At 40.0% G+C, this 21,157-nt stretch overlaps 1 protein-coding gene and 1 pseudogene across 2 annotated transcripts; both read right to left on the bottom strand.

Moving 5' to 3' along the window:
- Positions 1–134: 134 nt before the first annotated feature.
- On the bottom strand, positions 135–7,845 carry LOC141572492 (eukaryotic translation initiation factor 3 subunit E pseudogene; annotated as a pseudogene).
- A 154-nt stretch (positions 7,846–7,999) lies between these two features.
- TRIM34 (tripartite motif containing 34) lies at positions 8,000–19,831 on the bottom strand. Of its 2 annotated transcripts, none has more exons than XM_019715861.3 (8): positions 19,537–19,831; positions 14,700–15,184; positions 13,963–14,058; positions 13,067–13,297; positions 11,165–11,187; positions 9,835–9,935; positions 9,511–9,537; positions 8,000–9,248 (listed from the first exon to the last, which is right to left on the bottom strand). In XM_019715861.3, the coding sequence occupies exons 1-8, from the start codon at positions 19,547–19,549 to the stop codon at positions 8,683–8,685; spliced, it is 1,542 nt and encodes a 513-aa protein (XP_019571420.2). In that variant the 5' UTR covers positions 19,550–19,831; the 3' UTR covers positions 8,000–8,682. The 2 variants fall into 2 exon arrangements, with proteins under 2 accessions (XP_019571420.2, XP_088647727.1); XM_088791601.1 differs by having other exon boundaries at positions 14,700–14,795; positions 19,537–19,829.
- Between the last annotated feature and the right edge of the window lie 1,326 nt (positions 19,832–21,157).

Here is a 21,157-nt window from a genome sequence, read left to right as displayed (position 1 = left end):
TTCCTCACTGCTTTCTCTCCACCGTAAATCTATTATCTCAGAGGAGGTTCCCACCCCTCTGTGTCCCAAACCCCTTTTGGGTTTCGCATTCCCTATTACAAATGAATTTTCCAAATGAATTTTCTTTCACGAGATAGTGAAACACAGCCATTTTTATTCAAATTCTCCAAAATTTATACTCAATTGTTGTTTCTAAAATGTATGTCACCCTTCATATAATAGTTTTATTATTTCATCTTTCTTTTATTGGCTTTTTAAAAATATTTTTATAGTCCTTCAGTAGAAACTGATGAAACAAGTAAAGAGTTAACAGGAACGGGCTGGTGAACAGGCAGGATGGAACAGGAAAGAGTTAACAGGAACAAGCTTGTAGGCTAACTGGAATGAGCTAAACATTAACCGCTTGGCTCTGACTCCCCTGGCTAGCACTGGTACCTATAAGCTGATAAGCACCTTACATCCATCATAGGCGAGAACAGAACACTTCCCAATCACAACAGCAACCACCTGGAAGCTGACATCCATCACAGATGAGAAAAGGACAAGTCACTGAAGAAAACAATTGTAATGGCAGGCCCCCTGCAAGTTAACAAGCGCCTTACATCATGCATAAAAAGTCTGTAAAGTCCCAGCACTCCTTGTCATCAGGGCAGCTGTCCCCCATGAGACCCTGGCACAACTTCATTTGCCAGTATCTCTCTTAACCCTCTTTCTCCACAGCTCTCCCTCTCAGACTGCCCTGGCAAAACTTCTGCCAGTTCCAAACAGGACTCTCTCTCTCCCTTTTTAACTTTCAATAAATCTCTTCTCTGGATACTGTTGTAGGTTCTTGTAAATTCTTTTACATTCTGCGAACAACCAGGGGTTAATTCTACACCAAGACATAAACCAGAGTCTTGAGTTGCCCAGGTAGGAGCCTCTGACCTACTATTCTGATGAAATATCTTCTCAATATTGATAGCCAACATCTGGCTTGTAAATGAAAGGCTTTTGGTCTTTTCAATCACTTGTCCATAGGATGCGACTGCATTGTTACCTATAACGACATGACCTAATTAAGAATCAGTCTTGGCATCCAATTGTGAATTTCTAATCAAAATTACCATCCACATTTCAGCTTTTCCTGGAGTCATGTTCACTTAATCTGCCAACATGTTAATGCTGATACATTGGTGGATGCAACAAAAAGTCTCAAATATGAAGAGATGGGCAATTTGAATGAAATCCTCAAGGCACACCAACACGAACAAGTCATTCAAAGCCCAGATTCACATTCCCACTGCTTTGTCTGAGTCACATCGAAGTCAAAGTTTACATATAAGCATTCAACAAACTCTGTAATTGGGTCTTCATGTCTATGACTCCTGTGGAACTTTGATAACATCTTTTAGCACCTGCTGGTGTTTTCAAACATCTTTGTTCCTATGACTGCTGTCGTCAAATACCAAAGAATATGTGGACTCATCATATGAATTGCATTAAGATACTGTGGGCGGTAAAGAAGAGATCGACAATGTTATCAAGCCTTTTGGGGTCATTAAAGAAGGAGCCATGTTTGCTGCCGAAGAGACTAGAGTAGAGAACTCAGTTATTATCTATGATCTCTTTTAACCAGGTAAGGTCTTCCATGGCTGCATCCCAATTCTGCATTAAAATATCAGAGGCCAGTTTTCCCCAGAGTGAACTCAAAAACATTTCTATCCATTGCTGGAACCAACTCTACAGAACCCACATTCATATTGGAATGCTACATCTGTATTGTCTCTAACCATTGCCTAAAACCATGCTATTCCACCAGGTAGTCAAAGAGCATCCGACCATCCATGGATGACTACATTTGCCTTGTGGTTTCTGGATCTTCAAACAACTTCACAATTGGTTCTGCTTCCACCTGAAGCTGTTTGAGCTGTGCAACAACGGATGTTCTTTTTTCTCTCAAAGAATAAATGTTTATGTGTACATCCATAGCATGTCTACCATAAAAAAGACCCAATTTCCCTTGTAATAATTCTTTTTCATTATAGGTATATCTTGTTCACAGAGAGAAGAAACTCAAGCAGCGAAAAGAGTAAATGCAGACCCAAAAAGTGGTGATGAGAGTAGTCAACTCATACTCTGCCACCTTTCAAGGAAAAGGCCCAATGAATTTTTTTTATAATTTCTTCCCAGACAAGCTAAAAACATCAGGTCCTCTTTGCAGCCACAATTATCAAATTGTAGATTGGTCTAAGGATTTACAGCCCAAAGCTGCCCTACCTCATCCTATTCAGAAATGCATAATGTATACTGCAGTTGGAATTTTGTAAGAATGCAATTTGGGGGGCGGGGTGGCTAAAGAGAGGGATCCTGAGAAAGAGCCAGCTTTTACATGCCTTGTTGCCAAAAGAATCTCTTTCTTCACATTCCAAAAGCACTGCACCTCATACAAACATCTCATACAGAGTCTAGAGGGAACCCATTAGTTCTCTGGGGCCCAGGATGTGGGTCCAGATAGGAGACTCAAAGGAAGGCAAGAGTAAAAGGATGAATATGGGATTTGTCGGAGGCACAAATCCTAGCCCGCCCCTGTGTACTCCACCTAAACACACAAACACCGAACCCTCAAATCCCCTCCAATTGTCAACAAGATTCATGGATCAAAAACAGAGTGTACCAAAAGTCACTCTACTGTGCATCTCTGCGTTAACCCCGACACTCTAAATCATCCTCTTCTCGTTTCTCAAAGGTGAGAATGAAGAATGGGACAAACATTTGAAAAACATCTGGTTGTTTATTATGACATATAATACATTGACTCTAAAAACGAGTAACTCTTCTTATAGTCTTTACTGAAGGGCAATGATCTGTCTGTAGTTCTAGAGGAATGGACATGGGATCTCCCCAAGCTCTGCACGAATAACCATTTCAGAAGCAACTCTCCTCCCTCGCATTGGGAGAGGACACGCTGGTCCTCATGCCTGAGGTGACAATAGTCTATCAGCCCAGTGGGGAGAGTGAGGTGAACAAGGAGATTATAACTGAAAACAAACATATATGAGGGAGAGAGACAGAGATAAAAGCAGAGCCAGAATGGTCTTGACAGTGGTATCAAGGACCTTAAAAATGTGTATTCAGGTCTTTTTTTCCTTGTAACTACATGCTTCATCTTGAACTGGAGGACGGGCATTCCAGTAACTGAAAAGATATGAATGTCCTCTAACAGTCATTTGACAGTAACAGTGCTGATTATTCCTAGTGAGTCAGAGCCCAGGGCATCGTAGCAATGGGCTAACAAGAAGGCGGAGTTCAAAGGGAAAATGTAGAAGACGAATTTCTCCCAGTTCCATGCATGGGAGCTAAGATATAAACGTGTGCATACACACAAAGAGAGACACTGGAAATATCCACCTTGGAATCCCTTGTCTCATCAAAGTTCTTCCAAATGTGAGGAAGATGAGAATTCTTGGAGACAAGCAGAGATGAGGGAACATAATACTTGAGTAAAGAGCACACTTTTCCCCCTTAGCTCTGAACTTGATTGGGGAAGAGTTAGGAATAAAAATGCAAAAAGACACGGGGATGCCATGAAGCACTGAATGAACATCCCTTGTATTACAGAAATGTCCCTCTTATCTCGTTGGAGAATAGGCTTTAGTCTTTGTTCCTGAGAACTGTAAATTTGTGACATTGAAAAATGAGATACTGCTGGCCTTATAGTCTAGGAAAACCCCAACATTACAGGGAGGAACAGTCATGGAGAGGGTTACTACCATGGATGAGAGGAGGAAGAATCCTCAAAGCATAATATAAAAATTGATTACAGGCGTGGGGCCGGTTAGCTCAGTTGGTTAGAGCGCAGTGCTTTTAACAACAAGGTTGCGGGTTCAAGCCCCTCATGGACCACTGTGAGCTGCAACCTCCACAACTCGATTGAAACAACATATGAAAAAAGTAGAAGATAATGACCCTATTCAGGGGAGAGAGCAGTCAATGGAGACCAACTCTGAAATAATCCAGATGTTGTATTTAATATACAGGGGCTTCATAGCAGCTATTATATCTAAGGTAAAAGAGGCAAAAGAAAATATGCTTATAGTCATGACCAAATAGGAAATGTCAGAAGATAAATAAAAACAGTTTTTCTTTTCAATTGAAATACTGAAACTAAAACGTACAATCACTCAAAAACAAATCCAGGGTTTGCTTTAGACAATTTCAGGATCACAAAGGACTAAGTGAAATGAAAAGTAGATTCATAAAAAATTAGTCAATATGAAAATAATAAACAGGCCCTCAATCATCTGTAAAAAATATTAAGGAAATAGCATAAGCTTATACCACAGAAAAACTACTACAAATACAACAATAAAACAACTACAAAGGAGCTGATTTAAATAAGAAACCAAAGGGTAAGAATCGCATGTTTTTTTCAGTACATGCAGAAAAGCATTATAAAAAATATAGTACCTGTTCGTGACAATAAAAAATTAGGAATATCAATCTCATAAAAAGGAAATAAGGAAGAACCTAGAGCTAACATCATACTTAGTGAATAATTAGATCATTAAATTTAAACATTCTTTTAAAATAAAGTAAAAACAAACTACCCTGACGAGATCAACAATGTCTCACTTTCCATCCCTGCGTGAATAGATGAGTCACCAGGACTGGGAGGGTTTGTAGCACTGGGAGGTATGGTGCAGTTGCTGTGTGTGTGGTACAAAAAATTAACCTAAGATTGGACAATATGACGAAATTAGGAATCAGGATTAATAAATCCACCATCATAAATCTTGGGCAAAATGGATGATCACTGCAATCTGATATCCTTAAGTGCAGATCATGTGTCTCTATCCCAACTGGGATCTAATATCCCCAAGATTTAGAACTTCCGGTCACCATTAGTGAGAGCTCTAAGTACCACTGTCTGCGCAATTTCCATGGATCAACCTACAGAATGTAGCCTGTTTATTCCCTCAAATTCGGCTGAACCTCTCCCCTCAAATTTCTATCGTGGACACCCATCTGACAAATTAATGGCTCAGCACTATCCTAAAGGTCCCAGACATATAGGACGGGGTATTTGCCACTATGAGGTTCAGAGGTGATGCAAGAGAGGGCAAAACTTGCATCATGAGAAAACCCACACTTGATGTTCAGTGAACTTTTACTAGGAGTCCAGAATCCCTTCTGAGGAGTAGCAATGCAAGAGGAAGCTTACAGGCTTCATACTCTTGTGAAGAGAGGGCTTTATTTGGGGACAGAGGCTGCTGTATTTTGTTTAAAGATGTCTCAGTGTGAACTTTCTCCTTTGTGTTTGCTAACTCAAGTACTTTTTGTGTAACGTGTTTCACATTCTGAATTGGAGACTTGAAATTCCAGGGAACAAAAACCCATGGACATCCTTGGAGAGTACCTGTTGTATAACACCATAGAATACAGGTTTTTCTTAATGACGTATGGCCTCAGCCATCAGAGCAATAGGGTGACAGAAAAGCAGAAATCAAAGGGAACATGGATAAGAATCAGGTTCCCCCAGTATCTGAGAGAGGAGTGTGTGTGTGTGTGTGTGTGGGAGAGAGAGAGAGAGAGAGAGAGAGAGAGAGAGAGAGAGAGCCAGAGAGAGAGAGAGACAGAGAGAGAGAGACAGAGAGAGAGAGAATGTATCTATCTTAGAATCCCTCTCCCACCACAGGCCACCCAGAAATGGAGAACTGAAGAATTTCTTGCGAAGACAAGAATCCCGAGAAGACACTGTTTGGTCAAGTAGACAAATATTTCTTTTTCTGTCAGCTTCTCAGCTTATCAATAGTTTGGGAAAGACTTGGAAATAAAAATGCCAGAAGGCATGGGGACAACACCATGTGCTGCAGGAACACTCATTGCTGCAGCATTCGCCCTGCTGCCTCCCTGGAGGAAAACAGGCTTTACTCACTCCTGAGGACAACCGTAGCCTTCCAGCTCCCTGGAAAGAGAGAGGCTGACCAGGAAAAGGAAACACTGACTTACGCCAAACCTGAGGGAGCTCATGCAGAACTCCTGACCCTGCCTCTATCACTGTAAGTCATAATGTGAACCAGCACCTGAAAAATGGAGATTTGTCTGGGCAAACAGAGGACAGGCTCTTGAATGAAAGAGAATTACTGTGGAAATAGACAAGAACATCAAATCCACTTTCATCTAGTATATTCACTTCAAGAGGCTATTCATTCCAGTACTTAAAATAAAAGACTAGGTAGCTATGAAGAAGATAAGACTTTCTTTTATAATAAAGAAATATTTATTATGTGCATAATAACAATATAGTTAACTATAGGCAGAATGCTGTACAGTATATCTATAGAACTTATTCATCTTGTATGCCTGAAAGTTTACACCTGTTGAACTGCAACACCTTCAATATTTACAAGGTTGGATCTCATGGTCAGTGTTTTTACCACAATCAAAAAGGACAATTTAATTGATAGTAGACTATTAAATAACAAATTCAAAAAGAATGTTTAGAGAAATAAATAACCACCTAGAATTGCATACTCAGAAAATGATTTACCTATAAGATAAAATATATTTGATGGTTAAAAAAGCAACTATTTATTTTACAAAAAGATGAAATTTAAAAATCATCGGTGATTACTTAATCAACTTATTCTATTTCAAACCATAACAAAGGTATTAATATTTGAAGCACAAATATTCATTATTAACATTCATTATTAAAATCACAGTGAAAATTAATTAACACCAATCTAGATCAGTATTTAAGTTCTAGGAAATGAGGAAGTTATTGCAGATATTGTTATTTAATTCCCCCGTATCACTATCAGGTTAGTTCTAGTATGTTTATTTCTGATGAGAAACTTAATCCAACTACATTTTATTTAATAAGGTCCAGTGAATAGCAACATCATGATAATGATATTCTATCTCATTTCATAGTTCAGGCTCTTAACTGTCCCCAATATTCACCTGTGCGACACCTGCAAGAGCTCCCTGATCATGAAAAAGCTCATGTTTCAAACCAATACCATGAGCTGTTCCTATATCACTAATGGATACATGTATTGAACACATCAGTCTATATCTATTGACACCTAAGATTTTCCCATGATGCTCCTGGCTCCTTCTGTAGATTATATCTCCTGGCTTCTCCTTCCTAACCCACATCCTGGGGTATCTGGCTCTTACCTTTTTAGGAGGAATACACTACAGAAAGGGCACCTGTGCTAGAGAAACAGACCCAGTTCTAATCCTACCTCCTCCATTCATTAGCTGTGGGATATTGGGAACACCTCATAAGTTTATATATACGTTTAACTACCCTGTAGGAATTTTTTCTTCTTACGGTATTTTTCAAGATTGGGATAAACATTCTCTCTACATATTTATGCACATAATTTATATATTATACATATATATACATATATACATTTGGTGTGTAAGTATGAGGTTTATATGTGCATGTGCATATCTTTCCCAGGCCAAGTACTTTCCTTCTCATTTCCCTGAGATAAGTTACTACCCCTCGATATCTTAGTATATGTGCTGCCGAAGTGAGCACACCCCTCGATACCTTGATATGGGCTCTATGCAGTGATTGGCCCTAATGTATAATGTATGCTTCTCTAAGAAAAGTTTGTTCCTTTGCTATCCTGAGTAAGTCAATTCCTTATCATAATTTCAAACTGGTTAGAAAACAAACAACTGTGAGATGGTGTGTGTACACGGTGGCATACTCAAGGTAAAGGCCTGAACACCAAAAGGCTGTTCTTTTTAAGACATGGCTCCCTCTGCTGGACAGATTTTGAAATTCATTATGTTGCAGTTTTCTAACCCCTTTCCCCCCAAAAGGGCCTTGAAAACAGTCCCAGCATCAGTTTAAAAAGTTCTATAAACAAGAATGAAACTGGAGTGGTCTTGACAGCAGCGCCTGGGAACTCAAAAAATGAGACATCAGCAGAATCATTTACTGTTCCTCTCAAGGGCACGAATCTATTGTATAGGATACTGACACAGCTTATACTTTTCAGTAATCACGAGAGCAAATATTTATTATATTGTGCAGGACACTTAAGTAGATACTTCACGTTGAATGACAGTTGTAGACAATGATTTTAAGAGTTAGGTACAGTTTTAAAGCTCAATTTCTATTTTGGGAAAAAGAAACTCAGAATTTATGCATCATTACATAGCTTATAAGAGAGGATTTGAACTCAAAACACTCTGAACACAGAATTTTCACTCTGGGTACATATATTATTTATGTTTTTCTTTTCTTGACTCTCTAATGAACATTCTATATCTTGGGCAAAAACAGACGTACACTCAAAGACTCCTTAGTTGTTGATGGTGGATAGGGATTATTAGAAACTGTCTTAGGGTGATGGATGGTGGAAGACAGGTTTTACCATGTCTCATCACGTCAGTGATAAAGGAAAATACAGATAAATGGAAGGGCATAGATGCTGCTATACCAATACAGCTCTGTCTTTAGGAGGGACTCTGATGTCTTTCTTTGAGAAAACAAAAATAGGTAAATAAGATCCTCTCCTAAGTCAAACCAGAAACTGTACGTCCCAAGGATGTGTGAAAGTTCTAAAGGGAGACAGCAAGGAAGAGATGGTATAAATGGTACAGATGAGCTCAGATTCAGGAGATGACACTTAGCATAAGAGGCACTACAAGTGGGTGAGGGAATGAGAAGGTTCAGGAGTTTGGCTGGCACAGAGTCATGGGAGCTGGACAGTTCCAAGGATTGAAATATGGATAAACAGCCTGAGAAAAGCGACATTTAGAGAACTTGTAGATGAGTGACCCGTGGTTTGTGACATTAAAAAATGTGACAGTGCCTGCTTCATAGTCTAGGAAAACCCCAACACGACAGGGAGGAACAGCCATGGAAAGAGTCAAGACCTTGGGATCAGAGGTGGAAGAGTCCTCAAAGGCATTGTACTCAGATTCATTCTGTAATCCTACAACCCAGTAGCCATTTTCAGGTCTGAATCTGGAGTAAACTGTTTGATGATTTATGCCTCGTCTAACACCAATCTTTGTATTACGGGAACGTCTTCTGCAGTATACCCCCAGGATCCAGGCAGTCTTCTTGGACACATCTATTTCCCAATAGTGTTTCCCTGAGGAGAAATATTCAGAGCCCAAGGTACCATAATTATAATACTTTACAGGCCAAATTGGCATAGACGCCAACTGTCTCTGATCCTCTGAAAGGACAAGATTCAGATTTAGGTTGAATGGATTCAATGTGATGTCCACTGCAGAGAAAAGAAAATATATTAGGTGACAGGTATGGTGTAGGTTTATCTGGTGACATGAAAACAAATCTTGGAAAGTTACTAGGCAGAACTTGTATTGACGGAATGGGGAAGTGGTGTGAAACACTGGAGAAATACATTGTACATATGCATTGGGAGGTGAGGAGAACGCATGGGGCTAAGACCATGAGATCTCACAGAAACCACAAATTTCTGAAAAGGGATCAGAACATAATGATTTGATGACAAAGTCACTTCTTACCCCAGTAGCACTGGACATGTGTTAGCTCTGAAATGATAAAAAGATTCAATAATGTTGATTAGAAGCAAATGATTAAACACTGATAGCTATCTCTTCTCTAGAGTAGGGACAGGGGAGAAGATTGCTGTGAGGCTAATAACTGGTGAATAGGAGGATAAACCAGATACCTAGCCATTTTCCCTTATATATAACCATCGTTAGCAATATCCCTTATTCTCTGAACACCCTCCCTTCTATCCTCACTTTGAAACTATACCAGCTCCCCAGTTTAGTCTCTGACACGAAAAAAACTGACATCCACCCTCCTGCCCTGGCTTTCCTCACGTTTAAACATGTGCAGCATTCCACTCAGATCTGGAGCACGGAATCCACTCTTCAGTTTTGTGGAAACAATTTTTGGCTTCTTCAGTGTCCAGGTGTCACTCCTAGGGATGGCAAAAAATGTTGACCTCACATCTCTTATCTTGTGTCCCTCCAATACCACTGTCTTCCTCTCCTTCCATGCCATTAATACACTTGACCTTTTCTTCCCTGAGAAGCCTGAGGAGGGGAGAAGGGAGGTCTTGACACAGGAGCCAGAAGAGATGTGCTCATGTCTACCTTCCCAGTTACCCAGTGTGTGACCTTGGGAAGGTCTTCACCTCAAAGAAATAGTGTCTTCTTCTTCTAAAAATAAATAATTAACCCTTCCCTTAATACATCACGGAAATAATATGAAATAATGTATAAGAAAAGCCTTTGCTACCTCTAAGAAAGGTATGTAATATTTGGAAAAGTCATCATAGAGAGTCTTCCCGAAAAGGGCCATAGATGTGTATTCCCAGGCATGTCAGTAGTGAGGCTACAGATCTTGGCTGAGATGTGGGTTTTTTTTTTTTTTGGAGAGCCTGTGAGCCTGTACCCTAGTCCAAAGTCTGAAATCCAGTGGTATAGAAATCTCAAATAACATTTGTGATTTCAGGTGTTCTGGGAAAAGTTAAGAGAACTTGGCAAAGGAGAAGTTGTCTACTGAACTGAAAAAGATTAGAATTTCATGTGTTTGTAAAGAATTTGAAGCTGGCAGATGGACTGGCAATTTTAGACATAATGGCTATACTATCCCATGTAAACTTCTAAAGTGTGTGAACAGGGGGGATTAATTATTGGCACAAGGGTCAAAGCCACTAACCGCAAGACTTGTGTTTGTTTTTGGAAATCTAAAGAGAACCTTGTAGAATGGCCTGGTCTCCTCTATTCCTGCTTAAGCAAAGTAAATATAAAGGTGTTGCCCCATAACCTATTTTAGGGCTTGATGAGGCCCTCCATGTGATAAAGTCAAGCATATATGAAATACAGGAACCAGAGAAAAGAAAGAGGGTGAATTAAAGGAGTGAAGTCACGAGACTGATGGTGAAGTCCCTTATCCCTATTATCCTTACTGGCTCTAACTCTGTGAATTCCAACCACTGAATTCACTACCATAGAATCTGGTTCATTCTCAATAGATATGGAACACTTAAATTCTCATCTATGACCAGCAATTTAAAATAATACTTCATCTAACTTTCCTTACTTTGGGAGATTTTTTTCATTCTGATTGACGACCAAATAACTCTCATGACTACAAACCTTTCTTCAGAACACAAATGCACCACTCCTGGTCACCCATATTTACCATTTCATGATTCCACTCATATCCTAGGAAGAAGAAAGAAAATATGAGTCAAGGAATATAAATATTAGAGCAGGATTAATAAAAGAAAAAAATAGAAAAACAATGAAGCATACCAGAGAAATCAAAAGTGAATTATTTGAAAATATCAACAAAATTGACAAAACTTTAGCTAGATGTTCCAAGGGAAAAAAAAAAGAGGAGATAAATTACTAAAATAAGGAAGGAAAGAGGAGCCCTTACTAGTGACCACAGAAATTAAAAGATTATAAAGGCTAGGGAATATATTGTATGCCAATAAATTAGATAACCTAGATTACATGGACAAATTCCTAGCAACACAGAAACTACCAAGACTGATTCAAGAAGAAATAGAAAATCTGAACAGACCCAAAACATGTGGAGTTTGCACTGAAAATCAAAGAAAAGTCCAGCACCAGATGGCTTTACTGGGGAATTCTACTAAAAGTCCAGCCCCAGATGGCTTTACTGGGGAATTCTACTAAAAGTTTAAAGAAGAAATAATACAAATAATTCAAAAGTTCTTCCAAAAAAAAATAGAAGAGGTGACAACACTTCTCAACTCATTCTAATATGAGGCCAGTACTGTTCTGATATTAAAACCAGACAAAGACACCACAAGGAAAGCAAACTACAGGCCAATGTCCCTTATGAATATAGACACACATTTTTTCAACAAAAGAGTAGAAGACTGAATCCAGCAAAATATAAAAGATTGTATACCATAGTCAAGTCGTTTTTATTCCAGACATGCAAGGTTGGTTTAACAAGAAAAGCAATCAATATAAATCACCATATTAATAGAAAACAAGATTTAAAAACTACAGGATGATTTTAATAGGCAGAAAAAAAAGCTATTTGAAAAATCCAACATCTTTTCATGATAAAAACAAAAGAGTAATAATTATAACAAACTAGGAATAGAAGGGAACTTCCTTGGCCTGATAAATGTATCTATAGAAAACTCACAGTGAACATCACACTTAATAGTGAAAAATTGAATGCTTTTCCCCTAACATCAGGAATAACATAAGAATGTCTGCTGCCACTACTTGTAATCAATATGGTACTAGAGGTTCTAGACAAGGCAATTAGGCAAGTAAAAGAAATAAAAAGCATCTATATTGGAAAAGAAGTGAAACTATGTCTATTTGCAGATTATGTTATATACGAAAAACCTCTTCTACTTTTTAAATTTTAGCTCACATGCAGATGCTGTTGATTCCAAATTTTACATATCTAATCATTGTCTACTGTTTTTAATCATCTATCCAGGATAACACATTCCATAATGAAGAAAAAACATAGCAGCTACTGGGAATATCTAAAATATAACCTACTATTCACCAACCATATTGTTTTTTCTATTATGCCCATTTGTCAAAAATAGTACCAGTATTCACTCAGTCCCTATACAAAACACTAAAACATCCTACCAACACCTATTCCATATCTTTAACTTCTTTTGGTCGTCTGCATTGCCACATCACCACCACTATGGGTTTATTCATTTTGAACAATATGTACGAAAATATTTGGCCTTACTCTTAAATGCCACCAGCTGAGTTTACAACCAAAGGAGTGTTTTTGCTCTCTGGATTAGTATAATTAATTTTACATGACAAAGAAGCCAACCAAAATTGATTTAATAAAAAAAAAAAAGAAAAAAGGATTGTGATCAGGGAGATCACAGATGGATCTGGAAGCTCAAATCCTGTCCTCTATGTGTCTCGCAAATCTCTCTCCTTTGCTATCTTTTGCCTTTATTCTCAGACTCCCTACAAGGCCAAAGGAACCTCTTACCAGACTAAGAACTTAAGGACACCGAAGAGAAGGCAACTTAGACTGTGTTTTAAGAATCTCAGATTGGATGACCCTTTTTACCTGCAGCAGATCCATTGTTGACCATTCACTGCGACGCTCCAGATCTGAGATGAGCTCTTTTAGCAACTGGCTCTGCTGGAGCAGTTCATCCTCAGCCTCAGCCAAGTCCTCCAATGTCTTCTTTTCCTCTTCCTCCAATTTCTCCAGTTCTCTTTGCTCCTCATTGTCCAAGATTCTTCTAAGCTTATTAAATTCTGTTTGTATCCTTTGTCTCTCAGTCTGTATCTGATACTGCAAAGTTGAACAAGTGAGAAAAGTAATGAATCAGCCTGACAGCCTACTCTGCAAGGAATTAAGAGCCAGGAAAGAAATATTTTTTCAGGGAGTTCTAACCAGGAGGGGTGTAGAAGCAGGAGAGTAACTTTTGGGAAAGCTGGTGTTCCCCCCCCCCCCCCCCCCTAGTATTTTCCCTTCAGTACAAATAAAAAATGCCTCAGATTGTCTTACCTAGGATAACCTTGGAACAAATGCAAAACCTGAGTAAGATTTAGGTTGTAGACAGCTGTCCTGGACATTCATGGTTTCCTACATTACTACACTCCCAATTTGAATCTTGAGGAAAATCTTGGTCCTTTTCTCAGTGTCTTTCACTGAAGGTGTCAGAGCCTCACTGGAAAATGGAATTCTCCAGCCTTTCTCACCATAAAGTCTGTCTTTGCTTTCAGTTTCAAATGTCTGTGTGTACTTGTAACATATGTACTTGTAACATGTGTACTTAAAATATCCATTCTCCTGCCCCCACCCCCAAGAGACGGGACAAGGAAGAGAACTAATTGAATGCTTCTGGACTCAATCAACATCAGTAAACAAAGAGGAAGGGGTGCCCTTGCGATTGGGATGGAAGGTCCTGCCAAGATTCATATCTCAGAAATCCCTCAGGAAGTGTCTCCTCCTACCTTCCAGGAAGTTCTCTCTTCTCTAACTTCAGCTCCCAACTTCTCAGCTTCCTGTTGCTCTCTCCTCAGTCTCTCTAGAGATGCCTGGAGCTTCTCCTGAGAGAGAGGAATCACACCAGAGTCAAGCCATGAGCTTTCTTAGCATCTGGATAGAGAATAAATGGGGAATAAATCAGGCTGATCTCAGAAGAGACCAGTTCAAAGAAACTGTGATTAGAATCTGGTGATTCGAATCTATGACATGAGAGAAAATCTGAGGAGGTGAATTAATCTTCATTCCTGGTTGATGGCTGTCACCATCCCTCCACCAAGAGTAGCCTGATTTTCTCTTCTCTTAGATTAAGTATTGACTCTGCTATGGCAAGGAAAATCCTGTCCTCTTTAATGAAAGTCTTCCCACATCCAATCCACAATGTTCAACAACCATCATGCCAAGAGGAGCAGTGAGAGGTAAACTTGTGAAAGAAATTCCTCATCCACACAACAAAAGTGAAAAAAGGAAACCTTTACTCCTGGCCATGAGTCTGTACTCTAGGCTCATCCTTTATGTATATGGAAGGAATACATAGAAATATCCTTCAGGCATGGGAAGCTGAGCGTAGGGTAAGAGAAATACATGAAAGGAGATTATAGGGCTCAGTACTATGGTGCCGTAGTGTGTAAAGAAGGGTAGAAAGGTGAGCTTTCCCCACCAAGTACTATCTTCTGCTCTGTCTCCCTCCATCCTGGTCTCTTACCTGAGACTCCTGGACAACCTCCTCCATGAGGAATATGTGGTGACCACGGTGCTCCTGAGACCGCTCACAAAGCCGACAAATGGCCTTCCGATCCTCCTTACAGAAGAGCAGGAGTTTCTCTCCATGGCACACACAGAGATCATCTCTCTTCTGCCCCTCCTCTGGGCTCAACTTGACCTCCCTGACCCCTTCCACTATGTTGGCCAGATGCTGATTAAGCCATAGATTTCTAAGGGAATACCTGATACCACACACAGGACATTTGTTTTCCCCTCCTGGGCCAATCTCTGACTCCTTGTTGTCAGTGATGCAGGTTTGGCAGAAGCTGTGGCCACAGTCTAGACTCAGGGGTTCTGTCAAAAGCTCCAGACAGATGGGACAAGTCATATTTTCTTGTATATTCACCAGGAATTTTAAAACCACAGGAGCTGCTCCCCTGGCTTCTTCCTGTCCTGACTCTTGAGGCTCTTCTTGCTTAAAGATTCCTGGATGCATGGGCAGATTGAAAGGGAATGGTGTAAGAATGGCACAAACAGAAATGATACTAATTGTGCAGACATCAGGGATTGGCCAAGACTGACATATTGAAGGACAAAAAAGAAGAGGGAAAATAAAACAGAAATGAAATTCAGTGGCATGGGTAAGCCACTAATGCCTCAGAGCTTTTGCTTTTCTTTCAGCCTGGAATGATCCTCCTTTTGATATTTGCATGACTTCCTTTTATACTTCACTCAGCTCTGTTCTTACATGTCCTCTCATCAGAAGGGCCTAATATGAATAACTTAGCTATAGCACAACCACCAAAACATCACTCGGTGTACATTTGCCATCTGTTTCTTATTATTACTATCATATATATATATATATATATATATATATATATATATATATATATATGTATATATATATATATATATATATCACACAGTGCCAAAAAAATGTATACACATTTTAAGAAAGGAAAACTGTATTAAAATTGTCATAATCAATATATACTGATAACAAAAGATGAATACAAGTCACATTTGACTTCTGCAATTACAAGAGGTGCTCAAAGTGGTTACCATCAGTGTCCAGACACTTCTGATTATGGCAAACTGCTGCTTGAACAACGTTGACCAAAGTGTCCATTGTATGTATTTTTTGGCAACCCCGTTATATCTATATTTATCTATATCTATATCTATATCTATATCTATACATATATCCCTGAAAATAAGACCTAGCCAGACAATCAGCTCTAATATGTCTTTTGGAGCAAAAATTGATATAAGACGTGATATTATATTATATTATATTATATTATATTATATTATGTTATGTTATACTATATTAGACCCAGTCTTACATTATAGTAAAATAAGACTGGGTCTTCTATTAACTTTTGCTCCAAAAGACACATTAGAGATGATTGTCTGGCTAGGTCTTATTTTTGGGGAAACATGGTATATATATATATATATATATATATATCCCACTCCTAAATATATATATCTTTAAATATCCCACTCCTAAAATGTAATCCACATATAGATCAGGCACTTTGTTTTTATTCACTGCTGTATCTCTAGAGCCAAGAATACACAGGAGTTTTCCATAGGTGATTAGACTTTTCTTGTTTTTTTTAACAGCATTTTGTCTTTTCGTTCCATGAATTAGCTATTCTCCCACAGGTGAGCTTTTGGACCACAGAAATGGTTTCCAGTGATGAAGTACTTACTTTCTGATATACCTGTCCCTCACAGAGTGCTCCCATACCCTCATATTCACTCCCCAGACACCCACAAAAACAGCAAGGACCACAATACGGAAGTAATCTTATCACTAACAATTGTATAACCTGTTGCAATTTATAAATCACTTTGAACTATTCATTCCTCATATAAAAATCCTTGAGAAATAAGAGTACTCCCTTTATTCAATGTGTACATAGAATTAAGTGACTTACATAGATTATTCAATAAATTAAATTGGGTTAATGTCCTCAGGGTCCTCCTTTGGAGGTCTGGTAGGTGTCATAAACACTACCACACAGAGGTACACATTTTTGGCAAGTCAAATAATTTGCCAAATAAGAGAATATCAAAGATATCCTCCTTGAATAAGTAAGGATTGAACTGAAAGCTGAATGATGAGAAGGGAAAACGGAATGAGAAAGAGGAAAAATATTTCAGGGAGAAGGAACCACATATATAAATGCCTGACTGATGGAGGACATAGCATCTTCCACAAGTATTAGAATGCTGGTGTGCAGAGAGCTCCTAGGTCTTTTGTATTACATGAGCCTAAAGAGACTAGAAATGTGACACTTCCTAAATGATATGAAAGTGACAGACTCTTGTTTGTTTACAAATGACCTGTCATGAGGGGGATAAAGTACCTCCTATATCATTGTATGGACCTTTATTGAGAGCTCACCTGAGGCAGTCGCATCAACATGCTGTGTCTCTCATCCTATATGCCTCTGCCAGGCTAAGTGTACCTGGCTGGTTTATGTCCTGGTGTCACATAAGTAGGACTGGCAAACCAAACTTGAAACTATTGCTCGTGATCAGTCAGAGGGCATATCAGAGGGGCAGCATGGTGATGCTGACTCTTAGAACCTGGCCTCAATATGGACAAGGAACTGTGAGGGGGGGAAAAAAAGGAAGATCTCAGTAGATATAAATGTGTCGATATTTGTTCTAATGGACTGAAATTGTGTCCCCCACACAGATATATTTACTTGTGTGAATGTGACATTATAAGGTCTTTGCAGAGCTAATCAAGTTAAGGTGAGGTCATTCTAGAATAGGATGGGCTCTAAATCCAATGACCAGTGTCCTTATATGAGGAGAGGGCACACAGACACATAGGGAAGAAGGCCACATGACAATGGTGGCAGAGATTTGAATAATGTAGCAACAAGGCAAGGGATGCCCAGGATAGCTGGAAACCACCAGAAACTAGGGGACATGGCACAGATTCTCCCTTCGGCCTGCAGGGGGAACCAACTGTACTACCACTTTAATTTCAGATTTTTGGCCTCCTAAACTTGAAAGAATAAATTTCTGCCGTTTTAAGTCACCTAGTCTGTGGTAATTTGTTACAGGCCTAGGTTACTAATATAGTTGAAAAGGTTTGATAGTGAAAGATATGAAGTATGTAACAAACCATAAATCTTCCCCTTGCTCTAAAAAGAAAGGGTGGGAGTATGATGAATGCTGTATGGAGATACATTTAGGCCTAGAAATCTGCCCACTTCTCCAGTGATCCATGAAGTGAACCTGCTGAAAAATAAGGGCTCCATAAATGTGCTTGGAAGGTACAATCCAGCCAATTGTACAGATACTAAAAAATGTCTTAAGTCCATATACTGTTAGCCCTTGGTTGCAGTAACAATTGGTTAGATCAGGCTCTGATGACTGGCTAGACCAGGAATTTACATAATATGATAATGTCCACCTTTGCTTACAAATGAAGCTATAAAGCCTACCATGGGTGTAAAGTTCTCTGTTATCTTTCATTCTATTCAGTATCCAACCAATGCTGAGAAACACCAAGAGCCTACAGAGGAAAGAGGAGTAGAACACACTTTCTACCATGGGATTGTAGACCTCATGTTCAGAGTAGGGCTGCAAGGAGCTGATGTCAAAGCAGCTGCCACCATAATGACCACAGAAAGAGGAGTGTATTGGAGGCAGAACCCCACACATGGGCAATGAACCCATGAATGCCCAAGTTCTTGACACTGGGGAGACAATCAACATGTGGGCAGTAATAGACCCTCTCCAGGAGTAAGGCATAGACTCCCAGGAAGGCAGCAACAATGATTTCTGAAAAGTGGGAGTATAGGACAGAATGGGCAGGTGTTGGAATGTATGTGACATATCAATCAGTGTGCAAATTGCTCATAAATGAGCTTAGGACGTGACATGTCAACTCATGGAGCAAACTTCTTAGCCAAGACCATTGAGTCTTTGGGCTCCTTCTGAGCAATAATCAACCTCTATTAATTAGCTCTGAACACAGAAAAACAGCAAACAATCGAGGTAACAATCAATGCAAAGGTGTGTCTAAGAGCTCTAAGGCAACTGAGGACAATGGGCAGCTGAAGAGTAAGCAGGTTTATTCAGAGAAGTGAAAATAGATTCCCGAGGACACAGGCAGCCTCAGAGGCAGCAGTCAGATCATCTAGCTTGCTGTCTTCAGGCAGGCCAACAGCTGAGGGTCTGTCGGTAAGGGCACAGACAGCCCCCCCCCCCCCCCCCCCCCCCGCTTGCCAGGAGGGGAGTGAACGAATCAGCTTCAATATTACCGCTGGCCACGCCCCCAAGGCTTCATTCTACCTGATGCCCCATACTGGGTGCTTGGGCTTTCACTCATTCGGATAACAGGGACCTCTTTTACTAGCTTTTCTTCTGAGGGAGTGGAGTTGGGCAGAGAAGAGACTTTCTGATTATCTCTTGAGAGAGAGAGAGAGAGAGAGAGAGAGAGAGAGAGAGAGAGAGAGAGAGAAAGAGAAAGAGAAAGAATTCCAGTTCCCCTCAGCAACGTAAACAATCAAAGCTACAGAATAGGAAGAGGATGGGGGTGAACTTAGCCAGGAAAAATAAGGGCCCCTTCAGGAAACAAACAAGGTCCTCCGCCTCTTCAACACTCTTTTCTTTCAAGCCTTCCCTCTCCAGACTCAAGGCTGCCATCTGTCTGCACTCAGAGCAGGAAGCCTGTAGGCAGGAAGCCTCAGCGCATGTCTGAGTCACAAACGAAACTCACCTAACTTCACCTAGTACTTTCCTTCCGGAGTCTTCCACCCTCTGTCCTCCCCTTCACCCCCCCAGTAAACCTCCTCACACACCTTCAGACCTCATTGGAGATGTCTTGACTCCTGGCTTAAGTGGTGAGGAAAAGCCGGGGCAGGCGTACTCAGGCTTCACTCTCCAGCGGGCTCAGTCTCTACGAAGTACGTAGTTCCTGCAGAGCAGCTGGCTGAGAAGTGAAACTGAAATTCTTGGGGCTGGCAGGAAAAAGGGGAAGGAGCTTCAGGGCCAAATGGGCGGCGGTCCTTTAGGGACACTGCAGAGACGGAAATGCTTCAAACCAGTGGTTCTAGAAAGGTGGGGTGGGGAGGGAAGATTTGCCCCAGGGGACATTTGGCAAAGTCTGACAATTTTGTCATAACTAGGGGGATGCTACTGCCATCTAGTGGGCAGAGGCCAGGCATACGGCTAACCATTTTATAATATTAGGTTGGTGCAAAAGTTGCGGGTTTTGCAGTTTTTAACCTTTTAAACCGCAGTTCCTTTTGCACCAACCTAATACAATGCACAGGATAGTTATCACAACAGTTATCCAGTCCAACCATCTACCAAAATGTAATATGTTCAAAGTAGAAAAAAAAAAGTAACAATTGTCACGCCAATAAATAAAAAAAAAATTCTTAGAATAAGAAAAAAAAAGAAAAAAAATGGCCACTTTTGGAAAGTCAAGTTAGGGTATCAAGATTTCCTGCAGAGCATCACTCTCAGCTGAGCTGTGCTTCTTGGAAGCAGTAATGGCTTAGACAGCAGAATAAATAAGTTTGGTGTATTCAGGAATCTACGAACGATTCCATGGGATTGTACTGGGAGCTCTAGGGAAACAGGAGAGGCCACAAGAGGTGGGCAAGGGTCACATCATTGATACTCATTTATGCAGGCAGAGAGAACTGGGAATTATCTGGAGGAACATGACGACCACTATATAGATACCAGGCCAAGAGTAAAGTGGAAGCTTTTCCAGTTGCCTCTGGCTTTGTTCCCATTATCTCCCCATAGCCCCCACACCCTCCCAGAGCAGGGCCCCGTGGGGCTCTCTTCTCAGTGAGCCTCTTACAGAAATGACTCGGAAGCCTGGGTCTCTGCAAGTATCAGTATGTGTAAGTCCCTAAGGTAATGGAAGACAATTTTGTACATCTTTTAATTTTTATTGTATTATGAAGATTTTCTGGTTGTTTTTTGAATATTATTTTTTATTTTCAGAACTACTTTACACATTCTAAAGCTTATTAGCATAGAACTGTGCAATATTTTTTTTAACATTTTAATTATTTGTAATGAACTACTTTTCATTGTTTTTGTAGTTGTTTACGCTACCTTTTGCCTTGTTTGCATAAAATGACCACTTTCTCCTCTGCTGCAATTTATTTTGGTATATTGTATATGCTATTGAAATAGGGCTATTTTTCTGTGAGTCCCCAGAATGATGTAAATGATGTTAGATCTGCCGACAGTTTCTGGGTGTGGGTCAGGATCGTGTCTCGTGAAGCCGAAGAATGGACACACGGAGCAGGGAGAGGCAAAAAGTTGTAAAGGAAGATAGTTTATTAGAGGCAGGAGAAGAGGTTGTAGCCCCGGAGCAGGAGAGGGTACCTGAAACTGGGAAGCCCAGTGACTGAAGCAAAAGCTCTTACTTTTATACCTTCCCTTGCCTGTTTGGGA

This window comes from Rhinolophus sinicus, chromosome 14 (genome assembly GCF_057876585.1).
Source record: "Rhinolophus sinicus isolate RSI-liver-muscle chromosome 14, RSI-T2T, whole genome shotgun sequence".
In the NCBI taxonomy this organism is placed as follows: domain Eukaryota; kingdom Metazoa; phylum Chordata; class Mammalia; order Chiroptera; family Rhinolophidae; genus Rhinolophus; species Rhinolophus sinicus.
Note: the sequence above shows the minus strand (reverse complement) of the source record. Positions and strands in the feature narration are given on the sequence as shown.

Coding starts and splice junctions, on each gene's coding strand:
- TRIM34 (XM_019715861.3), bottom strand. Junction 11,188..13,066: donor CAACAATGGATCTGCTGCAG/GTAAAAAGGGTC, acceptor TCTTCTTCCTAG/GATATGAGTGGAATCATGAA. Junction 9,249..9,510: donor ACATGTCCAGTGCTACTGGG/GTAAGAAGTGAC, acceptor TTTTCTCTGCAG/TGGACATCACATTGAATCCA.